Source organism: Phaethon aethereus (assembly GCF_964289735.1).
Source record: "Phaethon aethereus genome assembly, chromosome: 6".
Taxonomy (NCBI): domain Eukaryota; kingdom Metazoa; phylum Chordata; class Aves; order Phaethontiformes; family Phaethontidae; genus Phaethon; species Phaethon aethereus.
This window is the reverse complement of record NC_138580.1, coordinates 16,545,135-16,566,235: the sequence shown is the minus strand read 5'-3', so window position 1 is coordinate 16,566,235 and position 21,101 is coordinate 16,545,135. Positions and strand designations below refer to the sequence as shown.

The following is a 21,101-nucleotide window of genomic DNA, read 5'->3' as shown; positions in this document are numbered from 1 at the left end:
AGGGTCTTCCTAGGGAGGCTGGGGCCCTTGTCCTCTGTAGGAGGATGGAGCAACAAGCAAGTACAATTCTCTGGCCTCTTCCTGTCTGAAATACTAATGCAAACAATAAGCAAAGGCTGTAGAGAGGCAGACAGCAAAGAGAGACCAAATAAATACTAACTAAATTTTGAACTATGCCTTATACCAAAAAAATAGCTCTCATACTCTCCTTTAATTCTCACAAACAGCTAATTTCTGTCTTTTGGAAGAAGCGACTGCACTCCGCACTGAGTAATATGATGATGATGATAAAGGACTTCAAGGGTCTGTGAAACTTCAAAGGTCAGACTTTTGCTCTCAGTTACACCACTGAATGACACTTCTGAAATCAGTACAACTGTGTTGTTTTTAGACAGATAAATCTCTGTGGGATCCAACTCAGCAGAAAGTTTTTAGAGGATTTATTTTATTTTAGGCAGCAAAGTTGTTTGGTGATGAATTTCTAGGTATAACCCAACATCAGTATGCAATCCTGTTGTCTTTGAGATGTGGGTTTAGACTGCTGTTAGAGGTAATGCTGGATACCATGGAAGTTGTGGTCTCCAAAGCACTAATGCATTGGAAGGAAGGAGACTGACTACTTTAAAGTAGTAAATAGCCGAAGAGTCAGGATATTCTTGACTTTAGAGTTTGTAATTTCTGCAGATGGTGGCTCTGTTCTGAGAATAGATTTTTCCCCTGAAATTTCTGGTCCCTTCTTGCAACTGGCAAGCAGGGTATTTTCAGGAAGGGCTACTTCTCAGGGCATATGGACACACCACCTTCTGCAAACAGTGAAAAGTTGTGAGTGAACTATTCCACACTATTCCATTCTTTCCCCTAGCCAGCTATTCAGTGGAAAATGTGTGTTTGCATACTCACTTGTACTCTCAAGTAGATTAACACAGTAGAAAACTGGGCATATCCTTAGCAATCTGAATAAATGCCTTGTAGAGCTCAGTTATATGCTGGAGGAGTGTGAGTACAGGACTAGGAGTCAGGGATTGCTGTGTTTCAGAACTGGGCCTGACACTGATATACTGGATGCTCATTTTCAGGTCTCTGAGTCTTGCTGCCTTGGGATCCTAGGTACGATGAGAAGTAACTCTAAAACATCACTGTAAAGGGAAAGCATTGTCATTCCTGAGTATTGCTGAGGTGCTGGGAACTTGTATGGCTGCTTTGTTCCAATACAGTAGCATCTTTGCAAAGTTTGATTTGATCTAGAAATGGGCATTGAGCCTTGGGCACAGGAAAATGCAAAGAAGGTGTGAATGGGTTGATCTAGGGAGGCTTTACCACAGCTTCCCATAGGATTGTTGATGCAGTGTCAGGCTGTCTTTTAGCATGATGGGGAGGGTATTAGGATAGGTTACAGTCACGGGGTCGGGCTTTGTTATGCGTTCTCTAGGATGTCTATTTGAGAAACACTTGTGACTTCTTTAGTGTCAGTGCTCACTGGTGAAACTGAGAGCAGAGTTGGGCCCGCAGCAGTCATGGCTTCTCAGGATTTTGAATTGTTTTTGCCTAAAACTGAGAAGTGATAAGAAGCAACCAAGAGCTCCTTCCAACCTTTGGTATGGTACACTGATAACCGGTGCATCAGGGAACCAGTACTAGGCAGATCAGAATCTGTCCTCGTGGGCATCTACTCATAATGGGACAAACTGAGTCTGATCTCTCATTCACTTAGATATGGTAAGTACGGCAAAGGGAGGCAGTGCTGGCCTGGTCTGTTGAATTGCATTCTCAGTAATTGATCTGTTCCCTTTCCAGTGGTTCTTTTGAAGGTTGCACATACTCTAATTATGTATGCATGTCCTGTCAATGCATATTAATTGTGTTACGCTTCTCCTCTGCAGAGGGAAACTTGCACATGGCCGAAGTGTAACTAATGATGCCAAACCTTCTCTGGAGGCGTGTGGTTGGTTTTTTGTTTTGTTTCAGTTCAGCCCTTTACCCTCCCTCCCTCTCTCTTCAGATGGAGTTGACTGGACCCCTGCTCTGTGCCTGTGGTTGTGATTTCCCCCACCTTCAGTTTTTGTGGCTAACCTGGTTCCTGTCTCTGGTTTTTTTGGGTGTCGCCGTCTGTGCTGTGGCCGTGTGCTCACTTGCATGCAGTTGAGGAAAGGGCCTCCGGTGCCTCCGCCTCCAAAAGTCACCCCCTCCAAGGAGATCAAGCAGGAGAACATCATCAGTCTGTTTGATGACAATTTTGTGCCCGAGATAAGTGTGACAACCCCGTCGCAGGTTAGCTGCTATGCCCTGCCTTTTATTTATCTGCCTCTGAACTTTTCCTTTTGACCTTTCTTTTCTTTGGAGGTGTCAAGCCATGAAACCTGGTCGGGTGAAGGAGGAAGGCAAGCTCAGGACTGGACCTCAAAAGGCGAAGGGATAGATAGGAGGCCATCTTAGAGAGAAGGGTGGCTAGAAGGCAGCTTTGACCAACACATTTCCCTTTGAGAGCTTTTTTTCATAGGAGAAATGCAGCTGGTGAAGATGCCAGAAAGTAATCACTGCATTTGTTCAGCAGCAATGCACATGGATTATGGCTCTCCTCATATCCCATGATATGCTCTCTCCAGAGCCATTCATCCTGGGTGTGGATGAGGCATGTGTTTTCTGCTCTTGTATGTCGCCAAGCGCTGACACTGGTATTTGTGCCAGTTCTGGGAGAAGGCAGTTTTGTGCTCTCTCTACCTTCACACGTGGGCTTTGTGGTAACTTTTAAAGCCCACACCCACACAGGAAAGGCCATGAAGTTCTCCTTGTCCCTCCAGTTTAGACAGGCAGGGCTGTGCCTACTGTGAATTCAGGGCTGCTGACGCAGTCTGTCACTCTTCACCAGCCAGCGGTTCTATAAGAATATTTCTTTCTTGTTATGTGGTGCCTTTTGAAGCCCTGAAAATGGAAAAACATTTTCAAATTATGTATTTTCCTCTTCACTTTCCTTTTGACTTAATCACTGCAAGAGAAGATGTGCAGGTGGGGAATTCTGTGTTGGATCTTGGAGAATGGCAGTCCTTATGCATATAGGAGCCTGACCAGATTTCTGGCTGTATCATGAGACACCTGCATCTACATTTTTTAAATATATATACAAATATATCTTTTTTTTTTCCTAAATGCTTGTTAAAGCACAAATAATGTCTCTATTAGTGTTCATCTGTGACTCATTCCCTAACTTTTCCTTGCATCATGATGCTCCATTGCCTCTGGCTTGCCACCTTCCACCCAGCTGCTGAGGAGCAGAGATGGAGCGGGGAGGGAAGGAAGTCCATGTCAGGTTTTGCATTGCAATAGATAAAGCTTGCAGAGAGATGATTTGACAGCAGTGTTGGAAGGGGGGGACCACAGGCAGCTGAGCAGCCCTCTATCATTCTCTGTGCTTCCCTTTCTTGTATCATAATGGACAACTCTGTCTGCCCCATGGTTTGTATCATGTGTTTCCATGTGAACGCCAGCCCTTAGCCAGACATACTCTTCTACACCTGATCGGTGTCCTGACCTAGGATGGGATCTGCTGTGACATTCAATGGGAGTTCTGAGGGAGGCTTCTGGTTGCCAGAACAATCTTCACTGAAGCACCAACAGTCACTAGCGTTCACCATGTTGCCCAGGGCCATTTCTGTCAGATGTCTTAGCTCCAATGAGCTGTTCTGTGGCAGAGCTGGGTAAATACCCTTGCGTGTAAATTTTGAATGGCAGGTAAAATTATTCCATGACTGGAGCCTTTGGTGTCCCACCACCAAACAAAACTAAAGATTGGGGTTTGAGCCTCTCCGATGACCTGGATATGCTGGAGGAGTGTAATAGAATGCTAGTTGGTTTTAGCATACTGGTCGGGTCTTACTGTGAGACGGGAGAGCTTGGTTCCTTGTCCTCATGCCTGTGGATCTCAAAAAGAGCCAAGGATGTTCATAAGGGAGGGAAAAGTCTATAAAAGAACTGGAGTAAGACGAAGTTAGAGGAGGTGAAGATAATGGTGATATGGGTTGTACACAGAAGACTTTCTTTTAAATTGTGTCTTGTGCTGCTTTCCAGGAGTTTTTCCATGGTGGAGCTATGATATAACTGTGGAGACCAACCTGCTAGGCTTGGTCTGTTGTTTGAAAGGTAGCGGAAGCAGTAGGGCCAGCGAACTTGGGAGTTCAGTGGAAATGGGGACAAATCTTCCTGGACTTCCTGGAGAGAGCAGCTTCCTCTGAAGCTGAGTAGAAAGGAGTGTCTTGGAGTGGTTAGGTTAAATCTAAAAACCAGAAATGATAGTTCAGTTTTGAATACTAATGACTCATGTCCTTTGTAGTGACCGTTTTATTAATGGTATCAGTGAATGTGCCATCAGTCTTTAGCTAGAACATTGGTCAGTCAAAGGGAGTTATTCTGCTGACGTTGAAGAAAGTAACAAAGATTTTCAAACTTAGGCTTTGTTAGAACACTTGTATTTGCATGTTTCTGAGATGTTTTGACATGGAAAGCATTTGAAACAGCATTTTTTGGATTGGGAAGTAATTCAAATCCTTCTGCTAGGGTGAGCTGCCATATTCTGTGTTTCTGTCTCAGGAGGGAATTAGTAACTTTGGGAATTAGCTCTGAGGTCCCTCAGACTTGCCTTCCAGAACTTTGAGTGTTTTACTGCCTGGATCCATGTTCCTGAGATAAGTTGTATGGATTGTGGCTCTTTATGTGGCTGACGAAGGCTGCCCTGGGCCTTCGGTACAAAGGCGGCTGGATGAACTATGGGGAATAGATGTAAATAGAAGCCCTTCTGAGTCAACAGTGGCAGTAATCCTTTTGACCGCAGCAGGTCAGGTGCTTACACCATGTCAGCTTATTTGGCCAGATGAGAAGACGAATGAGTCCTGTGGAAAAGAAAGGCTCAGGTATGGTTTACAGTGGCACCCGTGTGAACTGCCTGTGATTATAGGCACCGAGCAGTCAGGAGTCACATCAGGTGTTTGCATTGCCACCATGTCTTCTGCGCTTGCAGCCTTCGATCCTGGATCTCACATACCGTCCCTCTGCTGTGTACGTGTCTGTGTGTCTAATGCTCGTACTGCTTTTCTTCCTCACTGCTGCCAAGTTTGATGTGCCTGGGCCCTTCCAGGAGGGAGCCAGCCTCTTGGATCTGGATTTTGATCCCATTAAACCAGATGCCACTGTGGGGAAGACTCCCACACCTGCCTCTCAGGTTGGTTCCTGTCACCATTCCTTTTCCCTTTATAACTGACTTGTTGCCAAGTGTGGTGTAGCGTCCACCCACATGAATGATATGTGGACCTGAGCTGTGGGTGGCTGACCTGGGTGCCCAGACCTGTGCCTTGCAGATGGGCACCTTGGTCTTCCCTGCTGGGCATATAAGTTCAGTGGGAATCAGGTGGCTATTAGCCAGGCTGCAGTCTGGCACTATGTGTTTGTGGGATGCTTGTGCTTTGCTCTGATCTACTGATTGACAGCTTGTTCAACTTAATGTATGTCCCTCCCTAGATTAGTATCCTCTGTATGCTATATGAATTTAAGCTGTTATTCTGTGGATGGGAATTCAGCCTCTGTTCTGTGCTGCTGCTATAAATTGCTCTCAAAGGGATTTTTAATAAACAGACTGATAATCTGCAGTTACTTCAGGTGAATAAAGCTGTAGATGTATATTCAAATGACATGAAGCCCTTCTTTTTCTGGGTCTGGCATAGCCTCTGTTCATAGCTAAGTAGCTTCGTCCCTGAGCATAGTGCTGCACAGCGCAGTATCAAAAAAGAAGATGCCCAGTTCTGGTCTTGCCTGTGCCTGGTCCTGTCTGCTGTCAGAGGCAGGTGGACTGCACTTCATTTGTGTCTAAGTGGCTGGAGGCTTTGAAGCGCATCCTGAATTTGTCTGTTGCCCTCACCAAGACTTTCCATTTCATGTGTATTAAATGGTTGTATTTTGCTTGTGGTTGCCATTAAAATTTGTAATAAACGTAACTGGGATGTTTACAGTATTTCTCCAGTATCATCATGTCAGGTAAGCCTACAGATTTTTGTAGCGATAAGACCTCTCTTACTAGAGAGATCAAACATTAGGCATTTGAGTCTTCTAAATTAAAATGCTCTATCTGCAAGATACTAGTTTTTATCATAGTTTGATACACACAAATATGGCAAGCTACCACTTTCTGGAACTTTAAGTGGGCAGATTGGCATTTCGTGTCTGCTTGCCTGACAGAACAAGCTGCATGCCGGGATAAGCTTTTTCTTTTAAATTTATTTACTGGGATTTTTTTTTTCTCCTGAATCACCCATTATAACTTGGATAATTTGGTATACTGGTGTAGGATGTGAGTATAAATTTCACTTAAAATGGAATTATTTGTTACCTGTCCAGCAAGCAATACTGAGTGGGTTTTTCAAAACTGCAATAGCATATTTGGTGTTCTAATGTATTTATTACTAGCTTCAGAAGTCATTAAAAGAAAGAGACTGAAATCAGTACTTTCTAACGGTAAACACAGTCCAAAACCTAGCAAAAACCATCTAGTTTTCAAAGCAGTCAAATTTATTTCCTGTAGGGTAGGCACTATGGCAAAGAGGTTAAGATATTTCACTATTGATTCAAAGACACCGGTTTAAGTCTTGTTCTGAAATCATGCTAACTCTATTGGGTGTGGATATGTGGGGGCATAATTAACACTGATGGACCACAAACTCATGAGTTGTTTTTTTTCTCACTATGTGGTCTGCCACTGATAACTGAACATGGTTTGGCTGTCTCCCTTCATACCAGAGGTAGAAACAACCCTTACTCAAATGCCTTGCCTTGGTACTTAAATTTGAATGTGCAGTGGGGAGAGGTGTATAAATTCAGGTAGTAAAAAAAAAAAAAAAAAAAAAAAAAAAAAAAAAAAAAAAAAAAAAAAAAAAAATTAAAAACCTGCAGAGATAAGTGCTGTTGAATGTGTATGTCTGCTTCAGTGTGATCAGCATCTGTAATGTTTTTACTCACCAAAATAATCACGTATAAACATGTTTTATTTTTGTTGCTCTTTGACATGCTTAGTCTTTACCTTGGGATTTATGGGAGGTAAGAACTTCATACGGCTTTCATCTCTCGTCATGTACTGTGCATGTGCCAGTGCCATCTCTGTGCGCATATCTGTCTCCTTTCCCTCGCTGCTTTTCCTTTCTGCACACCCCAAGCCAAAGTTGCTCCATGTACTGCTGAACCCACTTTGGCCCCTTCTGTGAAACCCCAGGGGCAGCCACATGTTTGCAAGTCAGGTCTGACACTCTGAAACCTGTATCTCCACCATCACAAAACCACATTGCCTTTCCCTGCTGACTCACTCATTCCCTTTGCATGATGCTGTGATGTTCTTCTCAAACTTAATCCCACTGTGGCATCATCCTCACCCTCCACCCCCAATATTTCCTAAGCTCTGTACATCCTGCTGGTCTTGTGTGCAATGGAAAAATGTCTCAGCTGCCCCTTGTCCTTACTGCCTGTGCCATTGGGTTCACATACATGTTTGGCATTATCTGTGGTGTTTGCTGTTTGTTGACCATTGTTGCAAGAAAGGCTGATGTGAAATAGCTCAGCCTATGTCTATGCTGAAAGTTAAGGCCCAAGACTTACCTGGCATTTGCCTCAACTTCAGTTTTGGAGCTTGCTGATGAGGGAGTCCCTGCACATGCTGAAGCATCTGAAGCAAAGTCAGACCCTCATTTATGCCCTATAGATATATTGAGCCTGGGAAGGTCTTGGATTGCTGCAGATTAGCCCATTGGGGGATATTTCAAGCACAACTACTTCTGAGCCCCTCTGGACAAACAGACAGCAATGTGGAGAGAGATGCTTGGTCTGGGTACTCAAGCCTGCTACTTGAGCTGGCTATATTCCATGGTGTAGATGTGAGCACATGTCCTTGGCTGATGCTGGGGAATCAAATCCTGCCAACCTTTCTGTTCTCAAGGGCCAGATCACCACTTTGAGTCAGTACTTGGGAGGACATGAGTTAACCCTTCCTGAGAGCCTGGCCTAAGGACTCACTGTGGCAAATACTGTCCTTCACATGAGCTTGGGTAATGTGAAGAAAGATGTTTCCCTTGTGTGTTGTATTAGCTATCAATGTTTAACATCTCTTATTCCCCTGTATGTGCATTGTCAGTGTGTCTTATTAAGAAAGAAAAGAAGTCTCTCTTTTCGCAAGGAAAGGTCTCGTGCCTTTGAAGTGGATGGGCAGAGGTGAGGAATGACTGTATCTGATTGAGCTGTGCTTACAGTCTGGGATGTAAAAAGTGTTTTGGGCCATTTCTCCCATCCTGGAAACTGATTTCACCATAAGGACAATTTAATCAACTGGGGAATGCTACTAGACAAGCTCTTCTCACCATGCCAGTTCTCACTTTGGCATACCATACATGGTTAAAGAGCAGAGCTCCTATAGCTGGGGAATCCTCCTCTTGCTCTTCAAGCCTTCTGTGGTGTTTTTGCTCAGGAGAGCTTGCTTAGCTCTGCAGATGAGGAATCTTGCATTTGGTGTGTATGATGCTGCTGTTGGCATAAGCAAAGCTTTCAAACCTGGCAACAGCAGTGAGCAATTCTCCCTCTTCTCCCTATAGTATCTTGCCATGACTGTAAATGCTTTTATAGGCTTTGGGATACCAACAGGTACATAAAATAGAAAAATAAGTAGCTGACATGAAAACGGCCTTTGGTGAAATCCAGGGGATTAATTTAGATTCAATTTTTCTGGTTATTAAATACTGTTTTTGCAAATTAGCTGCTTTTATAAAAGGAGCTCATGCTGAGCTCCCTTTTCACTTGTCCACATAAAACTCATGCTTGGCCAGATAGAATGGGGCTGACATCTGTCCCAGCTCCAGTTTCACTGAATCCAAATAAAAAGCAACCTGGGAGTGAATCTAATTAAAAAGGAGGAGCCTTTGTAGCATTTCATATGGATACATTTACCTTAGCACCACCCAAAGCTGCTGTGGGAATCCTCTGCAGGATGGGAACAACTGCTGTTCATGATACCCTCTGGCAATATAGGCCTGTGGACATGGTTATGGGGAGTCATGAGGAAGGAGGTGATAGGAGAGGAAAGCATGTGTTAAATGGCACCATTGGAGCAGCTGAAGGTAAAGTAATGGCTTTTTGTTAAAAGATTTATTTCTTCGTTATTGCTGCTGCTGTTAGAAAACTGCTTGGAGCGTTGTGCCAGTGCGGGGCTAGTAGCCAGATGGGAGTGGACTTAAGAGTTAACCATGGTTGGTGCTTTACACGGGGCTTTTGTAGCGTTGGAGTATGAGAATTGCAATACGAAGGAATCTGGACAAGGCCTTCTTTTGAATGTGGCTGTATTCAGGGGCACATGTGTTTACCAAATGTATGCGGCATGTAGGCATGCTAAAGCTGGTTTATTCGTATATTAAAAATGGGAAATCTCTATATAGCAATCTCTATTGCGCAAGTATAAAGTGGGTGTCTGGTTAGATTCTGCAAAGAGGCACGTGTGCTATCTGGTATAGAGAACAAATGGGTATAGACTGGCCATGAAGACACTCAGGCTGCGGATTAGACCCCTGAGATTCTTGTCAGGAGTCTTCCCAGATGCTGCCTGGCCAGTCTCCCAAGGGGCTGATCAGCAGCATTGATGCTACCAGATCTAACTTACTGCCTGCGTTGCTGTGGTTTCTGGGATGGGCAAATGAGTATCTTTCATTTTGTGTTAAACAGAGTTAACCTGACTTCAGGCAAGAGAGAACAAAAACTTGGACTGCTGAAAGTGTATCAGAGATGTTTAGTTGGAAATTTTTTTGTGTGCACAGAAACCTCTGTCCCCAGACTGCCTAGAACAGTCTCTGCCAGGCAGTGATTTGTAGGTGATGCTGAATATTTCTTCTGGGTGGTGGCAGCTTTTGTGCATTAGAAACCCTCCTCTCCACCAACACAAATGTGTGCATGTGTACATATATTCATAGCAAATTCTTACTAATAGAATATGCACAGCAGAATCCAAACTCATGACTCTCTGGGCCTGTCCAAAATCAAACTGGGTGAAAGTCAGTACAGTTTTCAGTTCAGTTTAGTTTGAATCAGTGCTGATGTCACGTAGATGCTGGGTCCAGACTAAGTTCCATATCTGGACACATTATTACCATGATCTTCTGTTTCTGGGAGTATGCAAAGGCTTAAATATTCCTTGATTGTTGATCCTTGGAAGTAGCCTGTTGAGAGATGCTTGTCCCTTCACATGCAAGCAGGCTTGTATTCATGTACAAGTGGGCACTCTATATGTAATAATAGATACTGTGGGTCGGTAAAGTAGGTCTGTGATTTAGATTGTGAAAAGAAAGAGTTGCACAGGATTTTTGGCATTGCATTGATTTTCTCTGGAGTATTGTCTGCTGCGTGGCTGGAGTGAGGGAATGCAGGCTTTGCTTTGATTTCGCTGGGTTGCAGAGAAAGGGAGATAGAAATCTAGCAAGACCCTGCGGTTTCTCACCTGTTTGTCAGCAGATGGCAGCAGTCAACAGCATAGAGCACTTGGACAGACTGGGCTGCACTTTCTGCACACACATGTAGCTGTAATGAGCATAACTCTCCGCCTGGCTGGCTTTTGTGTTGCAGCCTGCGGAAGCAGCCCATGCAGGAGCTGAAGCAGCTGGATCAGAAGCAGCAGCTGGAGCTGAAGCATCTAAAACTGAAGCTGACTCAGGATCGGTAAGTACCTTGAGGGACAGCAGTCCCTTTTCTCCATCACATCCCGTTGTCATACAGCAGATGTGGGAGGCTGGGCTGGGAAGCGAGATGTGTGGCTGCTTGGAAACACACATGCCTGCCACGCCAGCAGTTAGAATGATCTTATTCAGAGGCCAGACTTAGCCATTGCATTTTATCTGCGTAATGCTTATGGTGAAGTTCTGCTGGAAGATCCACAAAAAGAATTGCCTCTTCACCCACGCTGTAAAGCGACCCCACAGCCCATGCTGTGCTAAGCTTGTGTTGTCTGCTGGATTCTTCCTTGCTTGCCATTTACTTTACCTACCCTGTCCTCTGGGCTCTGCCTGTGTCCCCTGAATATCCAGGGTTCCTCTTTTTTTCCTGACACTGCCACTTTTTTAGGGGACTGGAGTAGGTCCCAGCTCATGGCAGCTTGGTTCCTACAGGCTGTTGTCATATTCACGTTGTCTGTTCCATGAGAGCTCTACAAGAACAGTGTTGTGACAACAGTGCATGGGAGCCTTAAGCAAAAGAAGACAGCAGAGGACAACAGACCTCTCCTGCCTGCTCACTGCTGCCTCTGCTGTCCTTTGGGGTGTTTTGTCACTGACTGGCATGCTGGGAAAACCTGCTGAAGCCATGGGTAGATTTGGGATGTGGATCCTCCAGGGAGGACTTGGAGTTGCAATTTTGGATTCTCTTTTCTCAATGGCTTTTTTTTCCTTCCCTGGCTGCTGCTGCCTACCAGAGCTCTCTGCCTGCTGTCGTTGTGGAAACTTTCCCTGCTACTGTCAATGGTACTGTGGAAGGAGGCGCTTCGTCTGAAAGAGCTGATATGCCCCCAGGATTTCTGTTCAAGGTGAGTGTGTGGTGGTGGGGCACCAAGTTCCTGGTGACTTTTTTCCTGTAAGGAATTAATTACTTTCACTCAGCCTGGCTGCGGGCTGTGCCTCATTGAAAGGGAGAAAGGAAGTCGAGGGAAAGATATACCTTCCTCCCCAACAGTCCAGCTTCATGCAGTTTGAGATGCTTCAAAGGACTATATAAGAGCACAGGTGCCAAAACATCTGTCTGTGCTGTATAGCAAAACGCCACCTCCTCTCTGCTGAAGTTATTTCTTTGGTGGTATGGTAATGTCAGTCACAGACTCTGGGCAGTAGATAAGAAGTTGTGCTCCAAACTGGAAAGGTTAAACTTTGATGCAAGTGGCAAATGAAGAAGAGTTGGAAACACCGGTAGGGACAGAGGACTTCATGTTTGGGGAAATTAGAAAGCCAAGATGAACAGAGAAAAATACAGGAACGGACAGGGAAATATGGTGGGTATTATGAATATGCCAGAGATCACTTGTAGCTTGTTTCAAAGGTGTGGAGGAAGGAGTGATTATGGGTGAGGATAGGCCACAAACTTAACATGCATAATGGAATATGGTAGCAAGACAGCACAGATGCATCATGCCCTGAAAGTGAGAAAAGAGAGTCTCCTTTTTTTGTTTAATCTGCTATAGGAATGCTTTTCTTCTGCTTTAGTCATGTCCATGCATCTCTTTTTTTTTTTTTTTTTTTTTTTTTTTTCCCCTGGGAGATCTACTGAAAGCAGAAGAGTGACAAAACCCTGAAGAACAATAGGAGGCTCATAACATTTTGACTGGTTACAGGCAGCATTATAGACTGTAGTGCTTGATGTGGAGAGCTGTGGTATATGAAGGAGAGAAGCTATAAGGCAGATGTTGATAAGGAATTAGGCTGAATACCAAAGAGAAAACATGGCAGGATACAATAACTCGAAGATCCAAACTGATACTCTTCCCTACATTTCCTCTCTCTGCTTGCTGTGACAGGGATGGGAGCCTATAATCTCTAATACTCTTGAAGTCCAGCTGCAAAAAGAATACAGGGCACCATTCAAGCGAATACAGGTTTACTATCTTGCGAGGTTTTTAGGCCCATACCATGAGAATTCAATCCTCCCCAAAAAGGATGGGGAGGTGCTGATGCATAACAAGTTGAATGACACTCACCAGGATGCCCTTGTGGCAAAGGCGAGCTGCGTGCCGGGCTGTATGAACAAATGTGTAGCCATTAGGTTAAGGGAAGTGGTTATTCCCATAGATGTGGCACTTGTAATCCAAGCTTGCCCTACCTTGAGCAGCCGGTTGGATCAAATGGCTTCCAAAGGTGCCTTCCAACCTGAATCATCCAGTGAATCAATGAAGTGGAAAGCCTTGTCACCCATTACAGAGCTGGCTGAGAGAAGGCTGGCCTCACCCAACCTCTCCTCTCCTCTCCCCACAGGTCCAGGCCATGCATGATTACGCAGCCACTGACAGTGACGAGCTGCAGCTGAAGGCTGGGGATGTGGTGCTTGTGATTCCATTTGAGAACCCTGAGGAGCAGGTGAGTGGGGAAGACAGGGTGTGAGCCTGGGCTGGGAGGAGCCAAGGGGATTTCCAAAGCTGCTTCTTCCTCCACTAACAGTTGGCTGGCTGGGTGCAGAGCCATCAGTTTGTGGCTGGGAGCTGGCAGGAGGGCCGGTTGTCCTTGAGCTTGAGGTTGGCTTCCTGCAACAGAGGAGCACTCTGCTTGTGATTGGAAAATGGACATGTTATCCTGCATAAAGCATGTGAACTAGCCATGGCTTCCTGTCCCTGTCAGGGTATTTGAGCCAATGCAACGACTTCCTTGATCATGGAGCCCAACGGAGCCTATAGTTTGCCTCTTCACTGCTCCTAAAGTTGGTGCCCATTCTCTCTGACCACTGCGGTGCAGACTGGCATTGGCAGGAGTGACCCATGGCTTACGATGTTTCCTCCCCTTTTGAGAAATGCTGGAGCTCTGAGAAAGCAGCTTGCCGTGGATATCTTGCACTTCAGCATAGCAATACCTATTTCTAAAAGACAGTGTTTGGTCAGGAGATGGCAGCAGAACCAAAGAACCTGCTGGAGCAGGTTGCTCAGCTCCAGAGAACAGCCTTGCTGTCCATCTCCAACCTGAATTTACTTGGTGATGTTTTTCTTTAATCTGAACTATTTCTAGAAGCCTTGAATAAATCCTTCTCACTTGCTGTGTTTGAGGCCTTCCAGCTGATAGTCTGCAGCAGTTTTACTACTTTGGCTGAGAGAGGTGATGATTTCTATAAAATTCATGCTCACATCTCCAGGTTTTTGTTTGGAAAAGGAAGGGAATTCTCCAAATTGATTCAGTAGTCACCAGCTCTTTGGGTTTGGCCAAGTTCAGACAAGATCTGGATTCCATAAGGGGTAAAGAGAAGGTGATGTAGTTCACTGGCTACAAAAGATGTGGATCCTCTTTGTGGCTCAGCTGTTGGCTTTGTGAATTAGGAAGGCAGATCTTGCTGCTGCTTGTGAAATGTGAGCTGGCAGTTCCCACAGAGCTAGGTGCTCTGGGGGAAGGGTTGTATGGGAAGAGGCAATGATTCCTTCTGGAGACAAGACTGAGTGGGACTGCCCTGCACAAGCACTTGTGAGCATTTCTTTCTCGGAAAGTTTTCTGGCAGCTCCCCTAGTTTCTGTGGTAGGAGATGGCATTTGTGGAGCAGAATTTTTCAATGCCCTATGTTTGCACTCTAGCTGGATGTGGGTGCAACAGCCATGAACTCGAGACTCTCCAAGCTGCAGAGGGTGAGCTCTGAGTGTTGCTAACATGATGCTGTAGCTGCACTGAAGCCCTCTAACCCTCCTACAGTGTATCCTGTGCTACAGCTCATTTCCCTAACACTGACCATACCCAGCCAGAAAACATTGGCTGTTAACATGTGCATGAACTGTGCACGTGAGTGGAGGAAGCTTAGGATAACAGACTGTGATCCATGTCCCCATCTTGCAGCTGAGGTGTCAGTTTGTAGGTACATCAGCCAGGCCTGGATTCATCTTTCTTGATAGAAGAAGGGGTTGAGGGCAGCAGTGCTTCTAAGCTGGCACTTCAAGTGACATGGTTCAAAATTGGTAAGGGTCAGTCTGGGTCCTCATGTCTAATCCCTACAGCTGAGACCCTTCATAGCAGGATGCGGTGGGAGTGATGCATGCTGTATGGCACAGACGCTGTGTGCAAATGGATGAGCTTTTGTGCTTGCCATGCTGTGAGCTGAAAGCTGCCTTCCAGACACTTGGGCCCAGTATCTTCTGCCTAGTTGTTTTTCTTTCTGATTTATGGCATGTCAGCCCTTCCTCAGGCCCTGCAGCTGGCTGCTGCAGATGGGCTCCCTTCTCATGCCGTTCCCATGACATCTCCTGAATGCTCAAATCTAAGGCAGCACCAAGGGCTAACTGAGCCTGCAGGCACCCAGTATAGCCTGCAAGGGACAGGGAACCTGGGTACAGTGGCTGGTCTGAGCTGCTGCCACATGAAATGTGCAGAAGACAGGACAAGAGGGCAGAAGCTGCAAAATGTCAGTGGAAAGCAATACGTGCCCCATGGATCACCCCTGGTGAGGGCTGCATCACTCCTGCACTGTGCAAGTATTTTTTTAAAGAAAAGGTTTCAGGGGAGGCATTGCTTGGCCTTGGGTAAATACCCAGGTAACTCCTGCAAGTGCCAGGAAAAGAGAAGTGTCAGAACAACTATGTGAACTTGTACACATGCATGCCTCATTTCCCCACAGCTTAGGGTATCTGGTTGCCTGAGCATTTCTGCCCTGGCAAGTTATGTAGCTGGATGTGATGACGTATCTCTAAATGAGCCCGATGCGTGCTCATCCAGAGGGGTGGGTGCAGAGGAAGCTGTCAAGTTTGGAGGTGGTGGTCCCCTGTGCAGTTCCATTGCCTCATCGTGCAATCTCTCAAAACCCAGAGGCTGCCCCACTGCAAATGAGTGGGTATATTTGCATGTCGAAAGGGTGCTTCCATGGTGGCAGCTCAAAGGCATGCAGCAAATAGAGTAGCTGCAAGAATTGCAGCCTTGTCACCTTGAATGACTTGTCTCCCTCATGTGCTTCAGATGGAGCAGAAACCGTGGTGCTGGACACCCTGCAGAGAGCAGGGAGTGGGTAGGAAGTCTGGTTCTCTTCCTGAGTAGGTTCTACCAGACAGGACTCCATTTGCATCCCCGTTTATAGATCTATAGGCTTGCTGGCTAGGAAAGACCCTTGTGAGAGACCTTGAGTCTTATATCATGTATAGCACAGGCCGGTGAGTTTTGTCAACCACATCTTGCATCAAGCTGAACAGCCTGTTGGGTTTTGGGAAGATGGGTTGAGCTCCTCAGCTCTTAGCTCTTGTAGACTAGATTTTCAGCATAATAAGACTCATTTTGCCTGTCAGATCTCTAAATTGCTAATCACCCAGGTGCTGTGACCAGATCAGGGGGTGAGCACCTCCAAGGAATGGTTCATCCTTTCCAGTATGAGCAGGTGAATTACACTGTGGAGGTTCCTGTCTCTCTTCTGACTGTGGAAAATGCTAGACCCCTCATATTTAGATAGTGAAAGATGGGGTAGGTGGTTCCCATCCTGTAGCTCTAGAGACTTTCTTTGGCAGAATCTTCCCTGCTTCAGTGGGTGTAAATTATGATATGTTTCTATTACACTTGACAATTGTTTACAATTTCACTGTCTCTAGACACTTGGGTCAGATAGGAGTATTGGTACTGACTATGGTGGGATGTAGCCTTTTCCCTGTCTAAAAGTGAACAAAAGTTGGTTTTTTTCCTTCTCCACCATCCTCTTCCTGGATTGTGTCCAAGCCAACCACAAGCATGGCTTTGATATGCCTTGACACCTCCTTGGACTGTGCTCTGTAAGAAAAATCCCCGCTCGCATCTATCCCTCAAGCATCTGATCTCTATCTTCTCCTCTAGGACGAAGGATGGCTGATGGGTGTGAAGGAATCTGACTGGATCCAGCACAAGGAACTTGACCAATGCCGAGGAGTTTTCCCAGAGAATTTCACAGAGCGGGTGCAGTGAAAGCCCAAGCCCACCAGCTGCATTTCTGTTGGAAGAAAGCAAGTTTTCTGGTAGATAATTGAAAAAGAACAGCAAAATGAAAAGAGAATTTTAAAGGAACGGAAGCCTGAAAAAAATGTCAGCTTTAAGGGTGTGTTCTTCTCAAAGGGCAAGGTTTCAGAAGTAAATTGAAATTCAAAGTGTTATCAAAATATATACATGTTAATAATAATAAGGCAAGTCAAATACCCTCTTCCCCCTTTAGTTTTAACAGCATTTGGATTCAGAGGACTGATGCAGAAGCAGCTCAGTGTAGTTCTCTAAATACTGCATTGACTGAATATGCGAGGTGTCAGTCTGATCCCTGGAAAGGCAGTATTTGTCTAACAGCTTGAGAGTAGAAGCTGCATTTGCTCTTGGGTGGGTTCATCTGTTTTGTCTTGAAGGTGGCTTGCATGGCAACCGTAAAAATTCAGCCTTCTCTACATGTTCAACCTACAATAGGCCAAACTTTCTGTTATGCTGTTGAAAAAAAATATTTAGCGTATAGTGTTCACCAATACAATTGTATGTGTGTGTGCGTGTGTGTATTTTATTTTCTTCCTTTAAAACAATGTTAGACAGACTGTGATTTTGTACATGTAAGGACATGGAACTACATGGAAGGGGCATGGAGAAGATGAAATATGTGACGCTGTGCTTGGTCCAGAGTTCTTTCAAATGCAGATACCTAAATTCTCGCAGTAGTATTGGCCTGTGAAATGCTAAGGAGAATGGACAAATTCAAGAGGAGAAACAAGACAAAACAAGCAGATGCTGTTTAGATAGCTCTGAAATTTAGGAGAGGGAATCCTCTGCCTCCAAAAGCCTGTAGGCCATTTCAGAAAAGCTTAGATTCATGTGAATGGAAGATAGCTCTCCAATCTGGCTGCTTAGAAAATTTGCTTTTAAAGAAAGAGAGAAGTGCAGAAAAATTTTCTTCTGAAAGAATTTCTAAGCAAAACCAAATTGCTTTCTGTGTTTTTAATTGGCATCATTATTTGTGGAATTGTATTTCTTATTTTCCTTTGGAGAGTTCTCTAAGTGAAATATTGTTAGATCAGCTTTCTCCGGTGCTATGCTGGTGATGAAGTTAACCTCTATGAAAACTGGACTCTTGAAATACTCATTTAAAATGGCTGCATGACTTCATATTTTAATGAATTAGAAAGGAAGGCCAGAATATCAAAGTGTCAGTGTCAAGAAGACACTCTGCAGTCTAATAACTGATGCTCAGACCTTTCCTATACCTTTGCTTTGCTCCTGTTTGTTTTTGAGTTTTGTTTTTTAGTTTAAACAAGCAGATGACAAGGCTGTTTCAAAGTGTGTGTTACACTTGTTAAAATAAGCCGGTCTCACCCTCCAAGACTCTGAAGTCCCACAAAGGTACTTTAAACTTTACTTGAATACTGATGCAGCTGGCAAGCAGGTTGGGCTATTATCATTTTTATGGCTTTTCCCCCTTGCCCCCCTCCATGATCTTTTTGCCTTGAAGGGATTTTTAACAGTGAGGTTACCTCCTGCTGTAAAGGGACAGGATCAATCTGAAAAAATATTCCTAACCATTAGGAGCTGGCTTTTGTCAAAGATGCACAGAATGCTGACACACACTACTGAAAATCCCACCTTTTGCAATCTGTTTTGATTATTTGTAGGACAACAGAAAAAACATTATAGGGCAAAAGTGGACTTTTTAAAAAATTTTTGTTCAGAGGGGCAGATCAGATTTTGATCAGAAAATACATTCTAATAAGTGCAAGAATTGCTGGAATTCCTCCTGCTTTCAGCTTGGGAGATGGTCTGTGCTAGTTACTTACAGCAATGTAACAGGCATCAAAATCTGTCCTATGTACTCAAATCCCTTTTTTTGATAACAAATCACAGGAATTTATATTTTACGTCACTTAAAACCCAATAGTATTTAGGAGTAACTGCTCACAATACAGAAGGACTGGAATCCACAAGTTATAGTATGGTGAGCCATTGCTTTAGAATATGGCCCCATTTGATTATTTCCTCCCCTCCCCCCTTTTTCACCAGGGTTGTCTTTATTATTACTCTTTTTTTTTTCCCAAAATACCTATTTTTATGTATTTGTGACTACCATTACTGCTTTAAAGAATATTCATAGAAAAATATACATTTAAATATACCTAGAAATATATATATAAAAAAGCGGGTTGATCCAATAAACATAATGCTGTCAGCTTAAAATGTTTATTTTTATGCAAAACCTGTGGATTATTGTTTTTTAAAAAAATGACAAGATTCTAAATACCAGAGCTGTGATTTTTTTTTTGTCTTGCAAGTAATTGTTCTAGAGCATTTAGAAAACTGTGCTGATATCTAATTTATTGTGGGGCTTTTGCTGGTTTTGTTGTTGTTGTCTTCTGCTGTGTTTGAACCAGATGACTGTCCCAACAAAAATCCGTGTAAGGCCTTTTCATTTTATTGAGCTTGCAAAGCAACTATCCAGTACTGTATTGTCCCTGCAGAAAGTGGTAACACTCTGCAAAAAAGGGATGTTGTTTTCAGGTCATGTGAGTGATGCTCGAACATTTTTAGTGGGGAGGATGTTGTTACTCTCTCCATTTGCTTCCCCCCCAACCCAAAAATCCCAACCCCCAAAACCCCTTGCTTAGAGCAGGTAGGGTGGGTTACCTGGATCTTGCATTGCTCACAAATAAGTGGTATCAGCACACCTCCGTCTCACACGCAGGATCGGACCCACAATTCACACATTGCCTTATAGGAGAGTAGGATGGCATAGCAGGAAGCTTGTAGATGGCAATGTTTTTTGGAGCTAGGAGATCTCTTATCTCCTGGGTTATGTTCAGCCCATTGTAAAAAGCCACAACTCCTCACATGTTCAGTATTTTTACATCAGCTAAATACCTTGATTCTGGTTGGTATTACCTGGTGAAATGAATTTCCCATTTTCTTTGGCTTAGGACTGATTCAAATAGAACGGGGGACACTAAACTCCCAAGTAGGCTGTGCCCACAGTAGTTTTTCAGTTTGCAGGCTGAACTGAAAAATCTGGGGAAAAAAGTTTTAAGGGTGACCTGAGACAATTTTTTTTTTCCTAAGTGACATGAGAAAGGGAAAAATTGAACCATAAAAGAATCCTTTCAAACCAAAATAAAGCATTTAATTTGTAGGGTTGCTTTTTCACTTTCTGAAAAACACTATGACTTGGGCTATAACAAGTTGCTTTGAAGGAAAAATGTGAAACCTTCTGTTTTGAAAATGCTGAAAGAAAGTGTTTCAATGTTAATAGTCTTTTTGCCTTTGCCTCTTTTTCTTAATCTATTGACTGGTTTCAGTTAACCCTAAACCGCATTTTTTGGTGAACACATTATCCACTGAAGAGAACCCGAAGAAGCCTATTGCCCAGTTCTGCTCCACTGGACACATTTCAGGGATTACCTGGTACCTGGCCCAGCAAAGCTGCTGTTTTCCTATCTAATAATCTTCCACTTTATTGTTTTACTGGGTAAACAATAAAAGCATCTCTCATCCCCTGCCATTGACTGGTTTTGTAGCCTGGCTTAGAGAGACATTCTTGCTCTGTTGGTCTCAGTTTGGTCACAGATTTATGATGCTACTTCAATTTGAGCTTAATCCCATTGTGCAGTGGGAATTATCATTTGCCCAACTGATAGAAAGAAATAAGGCATTGCTTTTTCTCCCTTTTTCTATCTCAGCAATGTCAGTAATGCATCTTCATTAGAGAGAATTAGGGAAAGGTCCCAGGGTAAAGATGAATGCATTTTTCCAGGCAGACGCCTGCATACTCTGTGCTACTTTCCATGGGCATTCCTCAGCTGTCTGCTTTTACCACCTTCATGTCTTTGGACTGTGAAGGTGCTGCAGTAAAAGGGATTGTGCAGGCTTCATTCCAGGTGCTCAGAGCTAGTCCTGCTTTGTGATCTGTTTGTCACAATCCTCGAAGCCTCGTTCACAGTTACAGGAGCGTTCCTGTCCCAAGTCAAACACCCCCAGGTCAAAGGGGTCTCTCTTACGACTTGGAGCAAGTGGAAGGGCTCCATATTCTGCCTGGAATTGGGATGTTGGCTCAGTTAAGTTTTGCAACAGCCTCTTGAAGGGAAAAGGCCCAAGGCTAAGGAGGTACATGATCTTTTACATTTTGGGATGATGTGCTGACTGCCTCACCTCTCAGTTCCAGGGAACCAAGGTCTAAGAACAAAATGTGAGTGGTCAATACAATAACATGTGTGTCTCTCCTGCAAAGGACACCGAGTTCAGAGTTTCCTTTTCCCTGCTCTGTGCCACACAGGTTGAATGCTCTCTGCCACTACTGTAGAACAGTTGGATGCTGTGCAGTCCATACCCCAAAACAGTGAACAACCTTTGCTGGAGGATGCAGAGGTGTGTCTCAGTCCTTTCTAGGAAGAGCTACCGCCCTTCTGCAGACAAGAC

The 21,101-nt window shown here is 44.3% G+C and overlaps 1 protein-coding gene across 5 annotated transcripts in view; it reads left to right on the top strand.

Annotated features, from left to right (window-relative positions):
• The window catches only part of BIN1 (bridging integrator 1), a gene marked incomplete at both ends in the record, with an annotated part of 99,310 nt that extends 82,670 nt beyond the window's left edge, over window positions 1-16,640 (top strand). For 2 of the 5 annotated variants that reach the window (XM_082001601.1, XM_082001600.1), the window contains 7 exons: window positions 2,140-2,268; window positions 5,102-5,209; window positions 7,051-7,074; window positions 10,627-10,719; window positions 11,468-11,578; window positions 13,014-13,115; window positions 16,533-16,640. In XM_082001601.1, the coding sequence (XP_081857727.1) occupies window positions 2,140-2,268; window positions 5,102-5,209; window positions 7,051-7,074; window positions 10,627-10,719; window positions 11,468-11,578; window positions 13,014-13,115; window positions 16,533-16,640 (675 nt within the window). The remainder of the gene's footprint in view (window positions 1-2,139; window positions 2,269-5,101; window positions 5,210-7,050; window positions 7,075-10,626; window positions 10,720-11,467; window positions 11,579-13,013; window positions 13,116-16,532) is intronic. The other 3 variants (XM_082001604.1, XM_082001603.1, XM_082001602.1) reach the window with 2 other exon arrangements.
• Window positions 16,641-21,101: the final 4,461 nt, after the last annotated feature.